This window comes from Genypterus blacodes, unplaced genomic scaffold, assembly GCF_046128005.1.
Source record: "Genypterus blacodes isolate CSIRO-AG114 ecotype Tasmania unplaced genomic scaffold, CSIRO-AGI_Gbla_v1 ptg000438l_1, whole genome shotgun sequence".
NCBI lineage: Eukaryota > Metazoa > Chordata > Actinopteri > Ophidiiformes > Ophidiidae > Genypterus > Genypterus blacodes.
In genome coordinates, this window is record NW_027467208.1 from 2335039 (window position 1) to 2351284 (window position 16246).

Genomic DNA, 16246 nt, shown 5'->3' on the forward strand with positions numbered 1-16246 from the left:
TTTCATGGGTTACGTGGAGAAAACAAATTTCATTGTACTTTCAATTGCTATTTTATTGTACTTGTGACAATGGCAATAAAGTGTTTTTCCTCTTCAAAATATGCTTGGTGCTCTCCATCACAGTGTGTAAACTCATGTGAGCTTCAAGCAGTGAAAGCAAGTTTCTATCACTTTTTACAAAGTTTCGTTTCCCATGTCCTAATTTCAAATCATAACAACAAAGTACAACTCTTTGTACTTTGACCTTTTCTGTGGTAATACTGACCTGTTGCACATGAATATGCACAAGTGTGTGTATCTGTGTGTGTGTGTGAACGTTCCTCTTCTGCCTGCTTCTGTCTTCAAAACAGATTTTTTTCATAAAACCTCAACACACAGAAAAGGATTAAATGATGTCATAGTGTGGCTTTCGCATGACACTCTTCCTGTCAATGACTCACTGGTTTGTCTTTCATGTGTATTTTGTGGCACTATTATGCAATTCTATAGACATTTGCATAATGACACCACACATCATTTTTATAAATGACATGTTTCCTGTGTGCTTTTTTTATTTCTCTTTTCCATTTAAATACTTGATAATCAGTACAAACACGTTGAGTTTCTATGTCCTGGTCTGGTGGATTTGGTTGCAAAATACAGACAGGGTAACAAACGTTTGTCTCTGAAATCATGTTAATTGAAACATTTATCACACATCATGGATCACACACATTCCAATCTAATGAAGGCACCTCGCCCTCTCCGCCACCACTGCAAAATGGCACATCTTACATGTGTGTTCTTCATAAAGATCCGGATATTTAGCTCTTGACATGAAAAACGATAAACACGCAGTGACAATTATGAAATATATGTGTGTGTGCTATAAGTTTGTTTTAAAATGACGCTCTATATTTCCTAATGCGGCAGAATATTTTCTCCTTTCGCCATCTTGGTGTTAGATCGCTCAGGCGGAAGCATCATATTCGGCGGAGCAGCGGCGGGTGTGGTTCGGACTCTTACGGGTGGTTCACCTAGCAGATCTTTTCCCATTTCCAGCCAGGAGAAAGGAGAAATCTCTCCGGACAAGAACCACGGAGGAGCTGCTCGACTCTGGTAAAAGACGATTACATTCACAACCGCGACGATACGGCGTTTATAAATGGCGACAGTGGTTATTTCACCTAAAGAAAAAGCCATCTTTGGCTCGGGAGGGGGCTCCGGTGGGGGTTTCTGCTCCGGCTGGCAGCACGGCAGGTTTTGTACGGTGGCGCTTGGATCTACTTTTCATACGTACGGACTCGCTAAGCTAACCAAACCCCACTTCAAGCGTTTCGAGGGTTTTTATACCAAACTCGCCGTGACGCCATTGAGCAGATTGATCACGACAACGGCTATAAATGCAGTCTTGTCCTTCTAACCGCAACGCTTTAGCTCCAGAGTGCGGGCGCAGCCTGGAGCAGTGTTTGTTTATGTTAGCTAGTACGCTACCTAGCTGAAGGGGGTTAGCTTTGAACGCTAACGCTAGCTTCTCAAGGTAAGCTAGCCAACCTGTTAGCTAGCGGTGACGAACGGCCGCGTAAAATGAAATGTTGTTACAAATGGCGCTGAAACTTAACGTGTACACTTATGAGCTATTAAATGCTGGGGTTTTTGGGGGGGGGTAGTGTGTTGTGCTTGTAGACTCCAGCCTCATGGGGAGGAGTTACGAGGGGTTTTGCTGGGCGGAGGACGAGTTTCTCTCACTGGAAACCCAAGCTGCGAGGTCGGAACTTGGCCGTGGTGGGGGGAGGGGAAGGAGGGGGGGAAATATGCCTTTGATGTGCTTTGCCGCTGAATGGCGAATTGTGTTCACGCTGGCCTGGAAATACCCACCGCTCCTCCGCTCTCTCGGCTGGAGGTGGAGGCTCGGCATTTCCTTCCCCCCTCCTCCTCCTCCTCTTCTCGACGTAGCGACGTTAGCGAAGCCCAAACAAGCCCCGTCGAGTCGGAGGGGATCTGGCACAGGTAGCGCAGAGGACAGCGGCGGCATTATTCAGTCAGACCACGTAGGAGAGGAAACGCATAAACATCACGTTTAGGTTCAGGCTTTGGCAAACACACAGCGAGTCGAGGTGGTAGAGTGCGAGTTCTGATTTTTTCCCCCTTCTGTTCCGATTTCCTTTTACGCAGATTATTTGCTGTGCGGGCTGAGGGCAGGCAAGAACAATGGCGACCCAGTGTAAGTATAAATAAAACTCTTCTGAACAGTTTTTTAATGAGTTTGGTCGTGTTTGATGTATCTATTAGGACATACACACACACTCACGCCTTTCAGTATTCATAAGTAAATGGAACATAGTTAGAGTAGTTGGGAGCTGTGGGGGGAAAGGAGGGGGGCGAGGTGAGCACATGTCACTCTATCCCAGGTAATTCCACTCTCTTTTGTTACGTGTGGCTTCCTGCTCCGGGACGAGATTCACCACAGGATTATAATAAACCTTTGATATTCTAACATAGAAGAGCTCATAGGTTTCAATGTACATTTCTTTTTTCTTTTTAATACTTTACAAGAACTTAATTTTCCACAATTACTCACACTTCAGTTTCAACCCCATAAACCCTTTGTCATAACCTCCGCCCTTCCTTTTTGTTCACTTTTATGCCTTTCTCTGTAGCTGATTTGATGGAGTTGGACATGGCAATGGGAGACAGCAAGGCTGCAGTGACCCAGTGGCAGCAGCAGTCCTACCTGGACTCTGGCATCCAGTCTGGAGTGACCACCACAGCTCCATCTCTGAGCGGCAAAGGAAACCCTGATGCCGAGGAGGACGACCCCACTCTCTATGACTGGGAGTTCAACCAGCCCTTCACTCCTGAGCCCACAGGTAAACACGCATACATCAACAATTTAAATTATAAATATAAATATTTAGAATGATGGCATGTATTATAGTGCTCTAACCATGACTGATGAATCTTTGCTGACCTCTTTAGACATTGAGGGCTACGCCATGACCCGCGCTCAGCGTGTGCGTGCTGCCATGTTTCCCGAGACATTGGAGGAAGGTATCCAGATTCCACCCACCCAGCTGGATGCGGCTCACCCCACTGCAGTGCAGCGCTTGGCGGAGCCCTCCCAGATGTTGAAGCATGCCGTGGTCAACCTCATAAACTACCAGGACGATGCTGAGCTTGCCACTCGTGCGATCCCTGAGCTCACCAAACTGCTCAACGACGAGGACCAGGTACCTGAACTATGATTCATTATGTGGACACAGTCAACCTGAAACAGCAATTTGATGGTTGATGGGGGGGGCCAGTAAAGTATAAATACACTGTCTGGCTGCTGTACATTGACACACCATGCACTCTAACTTACCCTTGTCTATTATTTAGGTTGTTGTGAACAAGGCTGCAGTAATGGTGCACCAGTTGTCCAAGAAGGAGGCATCACGTCACGCCCTGATGCGTTCCCCGCAAATGGTATCGGCCGTCGTCCGGGCCATGCAGAACACCGGTGACGTGGAGACGGCTCGCTGCTCCGCTGGCACCCTGCACAACCTGTCCCACCACCGTGAGGGGCTGCTTGCAATCTTCAAGTCTGGAGGAATCCCTGCTCTGGTCAAGATGCTGGGGTGAGAAGCAGGAACTCAATTGATACAAGCAGAAGATCACAGCTTAGTCATCATGATGAAGTAACGCTGTCTTACAGTGGTTTTGTGTTCTACTGCAGAAAACTCTTATTGCACAGAGTTTCTTTTTTTCCTGGATAGTTATTCAGCACATTTCCTTGTAGCTCACATCAGTGCTGCTCTATATTCATATATGGTAGCTTGCATTTTCACACCTGGTCAGACTGCTGCAGGATGGAACCATAGTGTGGGAGGGGATGATGAATCGCCTGATGTTATTAAACTATAAATCATACGATAACTGAATATATTGTCGCCCTGAGTGAAAACTAATCATCTGTTGAAGTGTAGTAATGATTTACATCATGATGTTATATTAGCTTGTCAGTTGTATTGTTCTGCGGTTTGGTTAGTGCCTCTTTTTTTTTTTTTATTGCTTCTTGTCTTGAGTATTGGGGCCGACGCAGACGGCTCATTGTCACAGCGGTACGTAACTGAAGTACCGGCTGTAATCACAAATGTTTCAGATTAGCAGATCGTTCCACAGAGACACATGTTCTTCTAACATTTGATACATTCACTTTTCATCACGTGCAACAAGATTAGTTTTTGACTATTCTGTGATACAAACATTGAACTTGGCTCAACTATGGCACTTTTTTTGATTGGAGGGGTTGGTAAAGACGCTCTCTGACCCCATTTGCCATTGAATAACATTTAATCGCGGTTGATGTAGAATGAAAATCAAGCACATACTGTTGAATTTGTCAGAATCTAATTTTGTATGGTTCCTTTCCTTGCAGCTCACCAGTGGACAGTGTGTTGTTCTATGCCATCACCACACTCCACAACCTGTTGCTGCACCAGGAGGGGGCCAAGATGGCAGTGCGCCTGGCTGGGGGCCTGCAGAAGATGGTCGCCCTGTTGTCCAATACCAATGTGAAGTTCTTGGCCATCACTACTGACTGCCTGCAGATCTTAGCATATGGAAACCAGGAGAGCAAGGTTAGAACAAAAATGAGAAAAGGTAGTTTGTCACATCAAAGTGTGAGTTGTAGCTTTGACCCAGACTGACAGAACTTGGTTTAACTTTGCCTGCCTTTGTTTCAGTTGATCATTCTGGCCAGCGGTGGACCCCAAGCCCTGGTCAACATCATGAGGACCTTCACTTATGAGAAACTGCTATGGACCACAAGCAGAGTACTGAAGGTGCTCTCGGTTTGCTCCAGCAACAAGCCGGCCATCGTAGAGGCTGGTATGTACGATACAGAAGATATCCTTCCTTTACATAATGGACTGTCTCTCGTTCAAATCACCAGCAGGGATGTTATGAGAGGATATTTAAGGCGGTGTACTGTAATTCACTTTTTTTTTTTTGCTATGTGTTGTGTAGGAGGCATGCAGGCCCTGGGGCTCCACCTGACAGACCCCAGCCAGCGTCTGGTCCAGAACTGCCTCTGGACCCTTAGGAACCTTTCAGACGCTGCCACAAAACAGGTACAGCACGTTCTCATATGCTAATGCAATCACCATCATCACCATACAGATTTCTGGTATTCAACTTCTCTTCTTTGTTCTTTTCCCATCTCTATCCTCTTGTTGTTCGTCTCCTGTTCTCCAGGAGGGAATGGAGGGTCTCCTGGGGACCCTGGTCCAGCTGCTGGGCAGCGATGACATCAATGTTGTGACATGTGCTGCTGGCATCCTGTCAAACCTCACCTGCAACAACTACAGCAACAAACTCATGGTCTGCCAGGTACGCAGGACAGATTTTTATCTTTTAGAAATCTCTTCTTTTTCTTTTCTAAATGCATCCCCCCGGTGATCTGCGTAATCTGACTGAACTAATCATCCTGCCTGCTAGGTCGGGGGCATTGAGGCTCTGGTGCGTACGGTGCTTCGGGCCGGAGACAGAGAGGACATCACCGAGCCGGCAGTCTGTGCTCTGCGCCACCTGACCTCCCGCCATCAGGATGCTGAGATGGCCCAGAATGCTGTGCGTCTTCACTATGGCCTGCCTGTTGTGGTCAAACTACTGCACCCTCCTTCCCACTGGCCACTTATCAAGGTCGCTTACCCTCGTCATCCTCACACTTATTACTGAATAACAAATCTACTCTGGTTAGGCTTTATTGAAACTATTAACTCAAACTGAAACGTGTTCTATTTCTCCCCCATCCAGGCTACAGTTGGTTTGATTCGTAACTTGGCTCTTTGCCCAGCCAACCACAGCGCTCTGCGGGAGCAGGGAGCCATCCCCCGGCTGGTCCAGCTGCTGGTCCGAGCTCACCAGGACACCCAGAGGCGCACCAGCATGGGAGGCAACCAGCAACAGTTTGTGGTGTGTAGCCAAACCAGTGAAACCTAAATCTTCTCTGTTTGAACGTTGTCGATTTTCATTTTCCTGTCTCCCAAACATACAGGAGGGCGTGCGTATGGAGGAGATAGTGGAGGGGTGCACAGGCGCTCTTCACATCCTGGCCCGGGACGTTCACAACAGAATTGTCATCAGAGGGCTTAACACCATTCCACTTTTCGTTCAGGTAAAACCAAACCCTCACTTGTTTGTTTGTAGGATATTTTGGAGATCATTTTTTTATATAGAAAGAGAAAAAGAGATAGAGAAGGGAGGAAGATAGTATTATCCCTACTATTGTTGTTAAACTTTATACATAGACCCTGAGGTAGAGTACAAGTAGATTGGAATTGCAATGATGTCATAGGGTACATACAGTTCTTACAGGATGATGTCAAACAGCAGTGTAGGCTAGTACAAATGGAATCATAGGTTGTGATAGGGAGAGAGGAAAGAAACAGAAAAACGGGACAGAACCCTCACGGTTGATCTTACTTTTAAATTCCACATGTCTCAGGGTGCTGTCTGATGTCTCTTAATGTATTAACTACACAATGCTGGCATTACATTTCTCTTTGTCCTTCCTTCTTTCCAGTTGCTGTACTCTCCAGTGGAGAATATCCAGCGTGTGGCAGCAGGCGTGCTGTGTGAGCTGGCTCAAGACAAAGAGGCTGCAGAGGCCATCGAAGCTGAGGGAGCCACCGCTCCACTCACTGAGCTCCTGCACTCCCGTAATGAGGGGGTTGGTGAGTACACACTGCAGCGGAAAATAACACACTGTGACTCTGCTACATTAAATGACATCATTTATGTCGTAAATGAAGACACAGCTGCTTAATGACATCAGACCTTAAGAGTCACGGTTGATTAAGATGATGTCATCGTAATAGTAAAATGACATCACTTATGTTTGTTGGTCTAAAATGCCATCACTTGTGTTGGTTTGATGACATAACTTGTGTTGATACAGTGGCACTACTTTTTTTAAGGGGGGGGTCTAGAGGAAAGAATCACCTACAGGTTCACCACACCTGAGTATAACAGAGTCCCAAAGTGCTGTATGGGGGCTCTCTGAACTTGATCATGTATTTGTTATAACACACACTCATGAAACGTCATGTCACCCATTCACCCTTAATTTTCTGTCCCCTCACTTCTGTAGCAACCTACGCAGCTGCTGTCCTCTTCCGCATGTCTGAGGACAAACCACAGGACTACAAGAAACGCCTGTCAGTGGAGCTGACCAGCTCCTTGTTCAGAACTGAGCCTATGGCCTGGAACGAGGTATGAATGCACACACAGTCGCACTTCTACACATAGGCTAGCTTACATTGGTTCACACTCATTGCTCTCTGTTTCACAGACTGGAGATCTGGGGCTGGACATGGGAGCTCAGGGAGACCCTCTGGCTTACAGACAGGATGGTGAGTGTTTTATGTATCATAGACGATAAGATGCTTGGAGTTAAATCGCAGTGACGATTGTTCATGTTTGCCCTCGGTTTTAACCGCTGTTCCCTCTGTCCCTCTAAGATGGAGCCTACCGGGGTTACCCAGCAGCTTATGGCCAGGACACATTGTTGGACCCTATGATGGACGGCGCTGACTATCATGCTGACACTCTTCCTGACCTGGGCCACCACACCGACCCCCTGCCGGACCTTGGCCACACCCAGGACCTGATGGACAGCAACCAGCTGGCCTGGTTTGACACCGACCTGTAGGATAGGTGAGCCTGATACCAAGCTGTCAGGTTAAACCACACCAGTAGAAAATGCTTCCAGTGCAACATAATCATTTTTTTGTTCTGTGCTCTTTTTTGCAGTGGAACTCGGGTAGAACCTGCATTGTGATTGGCCTGTATCATCCGAAGCAGCCTGTAGAGTTGTTGAAGGTAATGAGAGGAATAAGGGATCTCGGAAAGTGCCTGACACAAGAATACAAAGGAGATGGTTACCATGGGAATGTTTAAGCAAGTTGAAATGGATGGAAAGGTATGGGGCGAACGTACTTGGCGAGAGCCGTGAAAACACACAGTTTTGGAGGTCTTGGAGCAGGTTACCTAAAGGAAAGAGTGCACACGAGGTGGATGTTGAAAGTTGGAATCACATATGTTTTAGCCTTGCCTGTATTATCAGTTTTTGTTTCTACTTTTCTTATCCTATTTTTTATTTCTTTTTGTATTACTCATTCTCTGTTATGGTACTGACCCAGCTTGCCTTCGCACTAGCCATCTTCATTTTCTCTTTAATCTGCCAATCATTTGTAATTTTCTTCTTTTTTTTTTAAACGTATATTATATGTAGTGTTAAGTTATAGTGGTATTATACAATGTTCCTTTGGTTTATGGCCGAATGTGTAGAACACTAATAATCAGTTGAATTGTACTCTGACTTAAAGTGTAACATTGTGTAGTTTTTTTTATAATCTCAAAAATGGAGACTTATGCATTCTTAATATGTGCTTGTTAAAGCATAAAATATGTCAGTGTCACAAATGTTCTAAAGGGGATATGGGGGGGAAATTGAGGGGTGGGCCGGGGAGAAATCTAGAGACAAGTGTTTTATATACAGTATCACTGGTAGGTTAACAACTATTTTGTATGCTATCATTGGATGTCTGATAGAAAGTTCTTAATGCTATCATTGGTGGTCTAATGAAACCCAGTTTTATGTGCTATCAAAGGTGGCTACGTTGACGAACCAGTTGTAGTCCTGCTGTGCTTATTTTGGAGACAAAGTGATGACACGGCTGAACAATAAAGTGGCATTTCATTTACGTCTGGTTTCTGTCATTCTTTGAGTTTCACATCTGCACTAGGTCACTGATAAGTTCCTTTCTGGGAATATTTGTTTGATTTAGTAGATCTGGAGTAACGGATTAATACTGTGCCCATGTTTCAACTAGCTTAACTGTGTTTCAGTATAGACACAAATGAAGAGGGAACATAGAAACCCTTTGATGCTCACACACCCAAGTAGACGGCTGAGACGAGCAGCTTGGAGCTTCTTTGTGAAGTGATGGAGAATTTCCCATGCTGCAACCCAACAAACTCACAGGGGCTTTCTGTCTGCTTTTCCAAAACCTGTCAGACGGACTTGTTTTGCCTATAGAGCCTCTGGGTATTTCATAAACGTATAGACAAATCAAAGACACGTACAACAAAGAGTGAAGTGGTTTATGAGAGAACCTTTGGAGCCAATAGAACAGGTATGTGATAAGACTTCAGAGGAAACATGGGAGCGGAGATTTGACCTGGATACATACAAGCCCAATTTAACCCTTCAGAGTCAGGCAGTGCTCTTTTTAAAGCTCATGAACTGAGCCAAATTCATACACTGATTAAATGTGTGAATCTGTAGTCAGTTGTGTAAGATGAAGTTTATGCAATGTGATCAATAACAACATGAGAACTTCAGTTAGCAGTTAAACCATCTATACTCTTAGTCTGTCTAGTGCTTCAGGTAATAAGGTGTATTATTGCTATCATTACTTAGAGTCTTAGGGACCCATCTCACCTAAACACACTGATGTTGGGGGGAAGGTGTGAGGCACTGAGCCTGGCCTCACCTTGGGCCCCTTACAGGTTGTGTATTCTGCCTTAATGAGAGCTCGGCCATCAGTAAATGGGGTCTGACTGCTGGGATGCGGCCTTGTCTGAGACGGCCCATCAAGACACAGGCACAGGCTTTGTCAATGGAAAAGGATTTGATACAGGTGCAAATTAAGCATTGTGGACTTGGAGACGGAACGACTGGAGAGAAAAATCTGGCAGCGCAGCTCTGACTAACAGACTTGACTTGTGGTCGGCTCAGACTAACATTAATATAAGAAATTCTTCACAAACTAATTACAAGATTTTGAAGACTGACTTCTGACCTTACGGGAGGGAAACTGTCATAGAATGGTGTTGTAGATTTGAGCATCTATCTACACTCAATAACCCATAATGACAAAGTGAAGTTGTATTATTAGGAATATTTGCTAATTTATTTAAAAAATAAATGAAATCTCTCATTTACTTTAGAGTCCAGACCCTTTATTGAGAACTTAGCTGAAACACCTCTGGCAGCAATTTCAGCCATGAGTCCTTTTAGATTTGATGAGACAAGCTTTTCATATTTGCTTTATCATTATACTTTACTTGGTGTAGATGGATGTGTGTGAAAAAAAACTTTAAAAGAATTCAGCATGAGGTTATAACAAAAGAGGATGTGAACTGAAAGTGGCCTAAATTCCCACTGCAGGTGTAAAGATATAAATCAGTGCCCATCTGTATGAGTATGTTCATAGGAAACAAACTTTAAAATACAAATCTTATCATTAGTTAGCTACACATTTACAAACACATTTTTTCTCCATTTGAATCAAATAAACCACTGAACTGTCTGTTAAATGTATTTTCTGAATGTGTAAACTTCCTTTGTAGATTATAAGTCCATATAAGGTGAATAAGTAAAGCTCATTATACTTTTATACTTTGATACAAGTCATAATACTTGTAATGTAGAATGTAATGTAATTCTATGTTCTTTAACAGTTTCACATATTTCACCATCTTCAACATTAACAGCACAGGTGAGGGGAGGAGTTCAGAAGTTTTGCCTTCTCTGGAAACTCTCAATGGCCCCCTTGGCTCCTCCCCCTCAATCAACCTCGTTCACTTAACAAAAGATCCCATTAAGGTGAAGAATGTCCTATTGTCCCTACAGGACATATATACACGGCGTCTGGGACGTCAGGTACCTGTCTACCCTCTGACACCGTCACGTCTCGTTGAAGTTGAAGTTCTCCAGCCAGCACGATGCAGCAGAATCCTGAGAAGTTTGAAGCTCCTGGGCCTTCCTTCAATGCGGCCACCTTCGCCCAGCGAGGCCTGATCAAGAAGAGCTCGACTCACTTGGCTAAGATCGCCATGATCCTGGAAGAAGCTCCCGACAAGATGCTCACTTTCAGTCAGGTAAGAGAAAACAAGAGAATTCCGAGAATGTTGTGATAAGAAACCAGATTTATGTTCATTTCAGAACCTTAATTTTGATTTTTAAATCCTTAATTTTCCTTTTCAACGTCTTCTCTTGCAGTTGATGGAGAAGTTGGAGCCATATTTCTCTGAAGACAAAAAATCAGTGGAGAACAACATCAGAGTTTGTCTATCGGCCAGCAAATGTTTCGTTAAAGTAAGTACGCACATGAATCACAGCATAATCCAGTATCAATGACCCCCCCCCCTTTGTGATCCAGAGTTCTAACCCAGTCTGGCTTCTGCTCAGGTCCCAGTGATCCCCTCCACGCCGGGCTGCAAGAGAAACTACTGGAAACTCGACCCCAGCCGGGTCACAGCAAAGATGGTGCGTCGCCACTTCAAAGGAATCCTGGAGCTTTTCCCCGAGTTGGCTTCCAAGGTGGAAGCGGAGAAGGAGAACAGAGGAGAGCCGCGACGGTGCCCTGAAGCTCCAGCCAACCAAGTCAAGGTGAAGTTCAGCGGTCCTTTCTCCATCGAATCCCTGCTGGGGGCCGGCGTAGGACCAGCGACGCCTCCCCCATCTCCTCCATCCCCCCCAGTTCTTCGATCTCCTCCTCCTATTTCGCGCTGCTTGAAGGATCCTTGGCCTATGGAGTGTGGAGGAGCAGCATCATCATCAGCAGCAGCAGCATACGGCGGCTTCTTCTGGGATTCTGCACCCGAGCGTCAAGACATATCCGCGGCACAGATCAGAGCTCAGATCAGCTTCCCTACCGGAGGTGCCGAGGCCATGTTCCGTTGCTCTGCTCCCTGTTACACCGGCTCACACGGCGGTTACATCACTTACCCCGCACCCGCTCTTACCCATGATTACCGTTATGTTTGGCTGTAACGTGTTTTTAAACCTGACATCCATCTGGAGCACTATGTATTCAATATTTTTTCAATAAAATGCAAAGAGAAATCATGTTGTGGTTGTTTCCTATAAGTGTGTGAATACGAAAACATCATCACGTCCCAGATGACGTAACTACACTACTGTATCAGCTTTTGCAAGTTGTTTTCCAGCAACTCTGGTTGATTTTGGGGGCCATATTAAGCTTAAAATATGTCTGAAATGTAATATATAGGGATTTCTCAGGTTAATGTCAACTTACAGGACAAAACACTTCGATATACCTCAGTTTTATTGCACCACTCAAACACAAAGACGTTCCAATGGAGTCTATCAATGAGGGTAAATGTAGATTTAATGGACTTAACTTGCAGTAAAGCAGTCCAGCAGTTTGCATTCTAGTGTACTTTCAGCAGATGTCAGCGCCCCTGTCACTCTCGGAGATAACAGCTGTCTCTAAACGGGTCGTCGCTCTCTGAATGGGTGATCACAGAAACACAATAGAGCTCATTAGTGCTGCTGTACCTGCGCAGGCTTCGGTCGCGATCCACTGATGTTCACCCCATCGCCGCTTTAATGAGCTGAGCAGAGAGTGTCAACAGCAAACACGATTATTATGATAATGTGACGGGGATTTGTTTTTGTCAGGAAGTCTACGTGATGGATACGTAATGATTTGCCAGACGGAAGAGATCGTTGACGCCGAAGTGTCTCGATTCAAAGAGGGACAATCCGGGTCATACATACTAATGCAGCGTCAAGGAGGAGATAATTGAGAAATATAAACATATAAACTGGTATCAATCTGGGAAAAGTCGTTTATGTCTCTGATGGTTGTTTCACTCCAATAGTCTCATTATTCCATCAGAGCTCTTATTATTCTCTCGTTATTATTGAGCTCCCAAAGCAACCACGATTGCTTAATTTGGGGGATTCATTAATTAAAAAAACACAACTAGTGGCATCAAACTGACATTATATTCCCTAATACAAAAAGTAAAAATAATAAATAAAAAGGCAAGGAGCAAAAGTACCACCGTTTCACTTCCACACATCTCCAATGTTGTCGAATGATAAATAACCTCTTACAACGCTCACGTTCAAATGTTTGCAACATACAACGGTCCTCCAATATATAAAATATAACTGCAATTGTTGACAATGAAAGAGTTCGGGTAAAGTAACACACAATGTAACCTCATATGATGGTGCATTAGCGTGATTCACGTATTTATCGAGACTTTATTTCACACAAACCTCATTACCTCATTAACAAACCTCATTACAAACCTGCTGCACCTGAACTGAGTTTGCCCACACTCGCGTGTTTTTGCCGCGTGCCGTCGGGTGCCAAGTGTTCCTTCTGCATCTGAATCAGGATCTGCTATGCAAATGAGCCGAGCCTTTACGTATGTTAATGTCCCATCGATGGGTGATCAATGAAGACGTTAGGAATGAATGACTGAGTTCTGTGCTTCGTGCTGATGTGGCTCTTGTCTTGGGTGTGCACTAAAGGAATGTTCTTTAATATGCAACACATCAGTTAAACAACAGTTAACCCTTAGAACCAAGATCTGATCTGTTGAGTCTGCAAGGTGAACACGTTACAGGAGTGTGTGTGTGTTAAGATGTTAAGAAGTGGTGTGTGGTTAGATTTCTCCACTCTAACACAAGATTCTGATCAAAAGTTGAGTGCAACACAGATCAGGATATTGATCAGTCAATAAAAGTGAAAGTCAATGAAACACATCCCAAAGATATTTACATTAAATGTTAAATGTTAAAGTAAAAAGCTATAATGTAACATTGAACCACTTAGTTGCTCAACTGCAGATTAAAGCACCTTGATGGCCTCTTGGAGATGTCCTGTTATTGTGATTGGCTCCACCCCCTACACACACACAGGGTCATTTATTCATGAGCTGCCTTTTAATCCAAACAGACTCTAATGTCCCAACAGGCCTCATATTCAGTTTGTCGGGCTAGACACCTACTCTTCCTCATCTCTCTGCTGTGTGTGCGTGTTGGACGTCATTCTCCAACCAGCAAGATGGACAAGAAGACATCTGGCCCGTCCATGAGGAGATTAACCCACCTGGCTGAGATCGCCCTCGTCCTCCAGGAGGCTCCAGACCAAATGCTCACCTTCAGTCAGGTAAGGAAGAGAGAAATCTGTTTCTATCTAGAATACTTTCATGTTAACTGTAGTATAAAATCAGACACTTTAATATGCCTCCATTTTGTGGTTTTGCAGTTGATGGACAAGCTGGAGACATTCTCTGAAGACAGGAAATCAGCTGAGAACAACGCCAGAGTTTGTTTGTCAACCAACAAATGTTTTGTAAAAGTAAGTATGAATCACAGTCGGATGCAGTATCACTCATGTGATTCTCATCACACTCATGTGTTTATTTATAAGCTCTAACGTAGGTGTGCTGTTTCCTCAGATTCCAGTCATCCCAGGCTCAGAGGATTGCAAGAGAAACTACTGGAAACTCGATCCCAGTCGGGTCACAACAAAGATGGTGCGTCGCCACTTCAAAGGGATCCTGGAGCTTTTCCCTGAGTTGGCCTCCAAGATGGAGGCGGAGAAGGCGAGCAGAGGAGGGCCGCGGCGGTGCACAGCAGCTCCCCCCCGCTCTCCAGAGGCCGTCAGGGTCAGGTGTGAGGTGAAGTTCAGCGGCCCTTTCTCCATCGAGTCCCTCCTGCAGAGAGACGACCCCTCTTCCTCTCTGGTTTGTCCTCCGGCGATGAAGAGGAGCTCCAGCTGGGTGCGTCTGCCTCTCCTGCTCCAGGATTCAGGAAGCAACTCACACCGTGGGCTCCCTGCCGGTGCCTCGTTGCTCACGTACACAACAACCTTTCCTGCTCCTTATTTCACCAGCTCGCCCTGCAGTTACATCACCAACCCTGTGCCTACATTTACCCATGATGCTCGCTATTTTCAGCTGTAAAAATGATTTTCCACTACAACCGCACTTTACAAGTTGTGTCTTTTTGATTTTTTTGAGAATTTTTTTCATGTACATTTAAAAAAAAAAATTTATTCTCACACTTTTTTCAAATCGAACAAGACCAACTAATGGCTGTTTGCATGTATTTTTGTGGCCTTGTTTTTAGTGCTGTGGACCCAGAAAGTAACTTTTCTTATATTCTTACTATCTTATTTAGGGGGAGACAATCCACAGCAGGCTCATTACATGACCGTGTTGATGTAATTCAATACTCTTTTTTCTATAAACATGAATTTTTGTTTTATTTCAGTGAAGTTTAAGGTCGGTTTGATATTTAACCACGTGGGGGCAGTATTGTATTTGTAACTTGTACATTTGAAACAAACGCTGTCGCACCCTCGCTTGTATCAAACTCTGGATGTTTTTTCATACTGATACTTTACTTCACATCTAGCTTTTTTGCATGATATCTATAATCTTCCTGAATTATCTTTTTTTTTAAAAGTTTATTTGAGTGCTGTAAGGGCTGTAATCTGACCTTGTTTTGGTGTCGAGTGAAAAGAAATGCCTCCATTGTGTCAGCTGTCCTTCATAACAACATGGACTGTTACATGTTACTGCCCAAATAAAGTGAATATTGTGAAAAATTATGAAATGACTCTGGCTTCAAGATGGTATCAGCAGCTCCCCTTCATCCTTATGGCCTGATCTCTAGTCTTTGATGATGGCCTCAGTCACCCCGTCGAGTCTGTGATGTAATGTTGAGTTGACTGACCAATGTGGCAAGGTTGAGGAGAGCAAATATGTTGCAGGTGAAATCTATTTGCTTTTCTATTTGTGGCAGGAACCTGAACCCAGTTAGTCTGAACCTTAACCCAGTTAGTCCATCTGAACTCTCATTACTAAGAATCACACTGGAGCTGAATGATCACAGGCCTCAGTATGGAGAGTGGTCACTCAGGTTAGACCAATTTGCCTATAAATGTACTTCTTGGAGGCCTGTTCAGGTTGTGAGACTGTGCAGGGTGGAGTCGCGTTAGGTTTCATTCAGCTGCATGAGATTTAACCGGAGGACAAAGGTCAAAAAGCAGGGATTATGATAAAACATACAGTATATTGAGTTGTGTTTGCACTGTAGGGTGTACACAGGCAGCACAGTACACCTAATGTGCCAAGGAACAATGTGATTACTGATGATCTCTTATGTGAATGGGATTTTTGAAATACTGGCAATTCCAATGGAGTGTTTCTATTTCAGGCCTTCAACCATTATTCAACTAGGGTGCATGGGGAAACACTGTTGCTATATTAGGTTCAAATTAAGGTTATGATTTAGATTATACATTCATAATGCACACCAGCAGGTATGGAGGCTGTAAATAGGGTTTGAGATCCACTTATGCAGGAATTTTGATGATCATGAAGTGAAGAACTGGATAGAATGTGCGATACCATAAATTTGCACGGTAGGCAGAAGTCTGAG

At 44.4% G+C, this 16246-nt stretch overlaps 2 protein-coding genes across 3 annotated transcripts; both read left to right on the top strand.

Moving 5' to 3' along the window:
• The first annotated feature begins 959 nt into the window (after window positions 1-959).
• On the top strand, window positions 960-8729 carry LOC142989657 (catenin beta-1-like). Of its 2 annotated transcripts, none has more exons than XM_076139283.1 (17): window positions 960-1098; window positions 2155-2203; window positions 2640-2849; window positions 2959-3209; window positions 3361-3599; window positions 4400-4601; window positions 4707-4851; window positions 4990-5093; window positions 5218-5352; window positions 5461-5664; window positions 5779-5937; window positions 6020-6139; window positions 6548-6698; window positions 7115-7236; window positions 7316-7376; window positions 7485-7680; window positions 7777-8729. In XM_076139283.1, exons 2-16 carry the CDS (start codon window positions 2191-2193, stop codon window positions 7673-7675), a joined length of 2307 nt encoding a protein of 768 aa, XP_075995398.1. In that variant the 5' UTR covers window positions 960-1098; window positions 2155-2190; the 3' UTR covers window positions 7676-7680; window positions 7777-8729. The 2 variants fall into 2 exon arrangements, with proteins under 2 accessions (XP_075995398.1, XP_075995399.1); XM_076139284.1 differs by lacking the exon at window positions 960-1098 and adding an exon at window positions 1261-1519.
• A 1930-nt stretch (window positions 8730-10659) lies between these two features.
• LOC142989786 (uncharacterized) lies at window positions 10660-11806 on the top strand. The gene is made up of 3 exons (XM_076139474.1): window positions 10660-10911; window positions 11033-11128; window positions 11222-11806. The coding sequence occupies exons 1-3, from the start codon at window positions 10756-10758 to the stop codon at window positions 11804-11806; spliced, it is 837 nt and encodes a 278-aa protein (XP_075995589.1). The 5' UTR covers window positions 10660-10755.
• The last annotated feature ends 4440 nt before the right edge of the window (window positions 11807-16246 follow it).

Excerpts from the sequence above, each read along its gene's own strand:
- LOC142989657 (XM_076139283.1), top strand. Across the intron at positions 4,852-4,989 it reads GCCGGCCATCGTAGAGGCTG|GAGGCATGCAGGCCCTGGGG; the intron begins GTATGTACGATA and ends TGTGTTGTGTAG. Across the intron at positions 7,237-7,315 it reads AGCCTATGGCCTGGAACGAG|ACTGGAGATCTGGGGCTGGA; the intron begins GTATGAATGCAC and ends TCTGTTTCACAG.
- LOC142989786 (XM_076139474.1), top strand. The coding sequence starts at position 10,756 with ATGCAGCAGAATCCTGAGAAGTTTGAAGCTCCTGGGCCTTCCTTCAAT. Across the intron at positions 10,912-11,032 it reads AGATGCTCACTTTCAGTCAG|TTGATGGAGAAGTTGGAGCC; the intron begins GTAAGAGAAAAC and ends CTTCTCTTGCAG. Across the intron at positions 11,129-11,221 it reads CCAGCAAATGTTTCGTTAAA|GTCCCAGTGATCCCCTCCAC; the intron begins GTAAGTACGCAC and ends GCTTCTGCTCAG.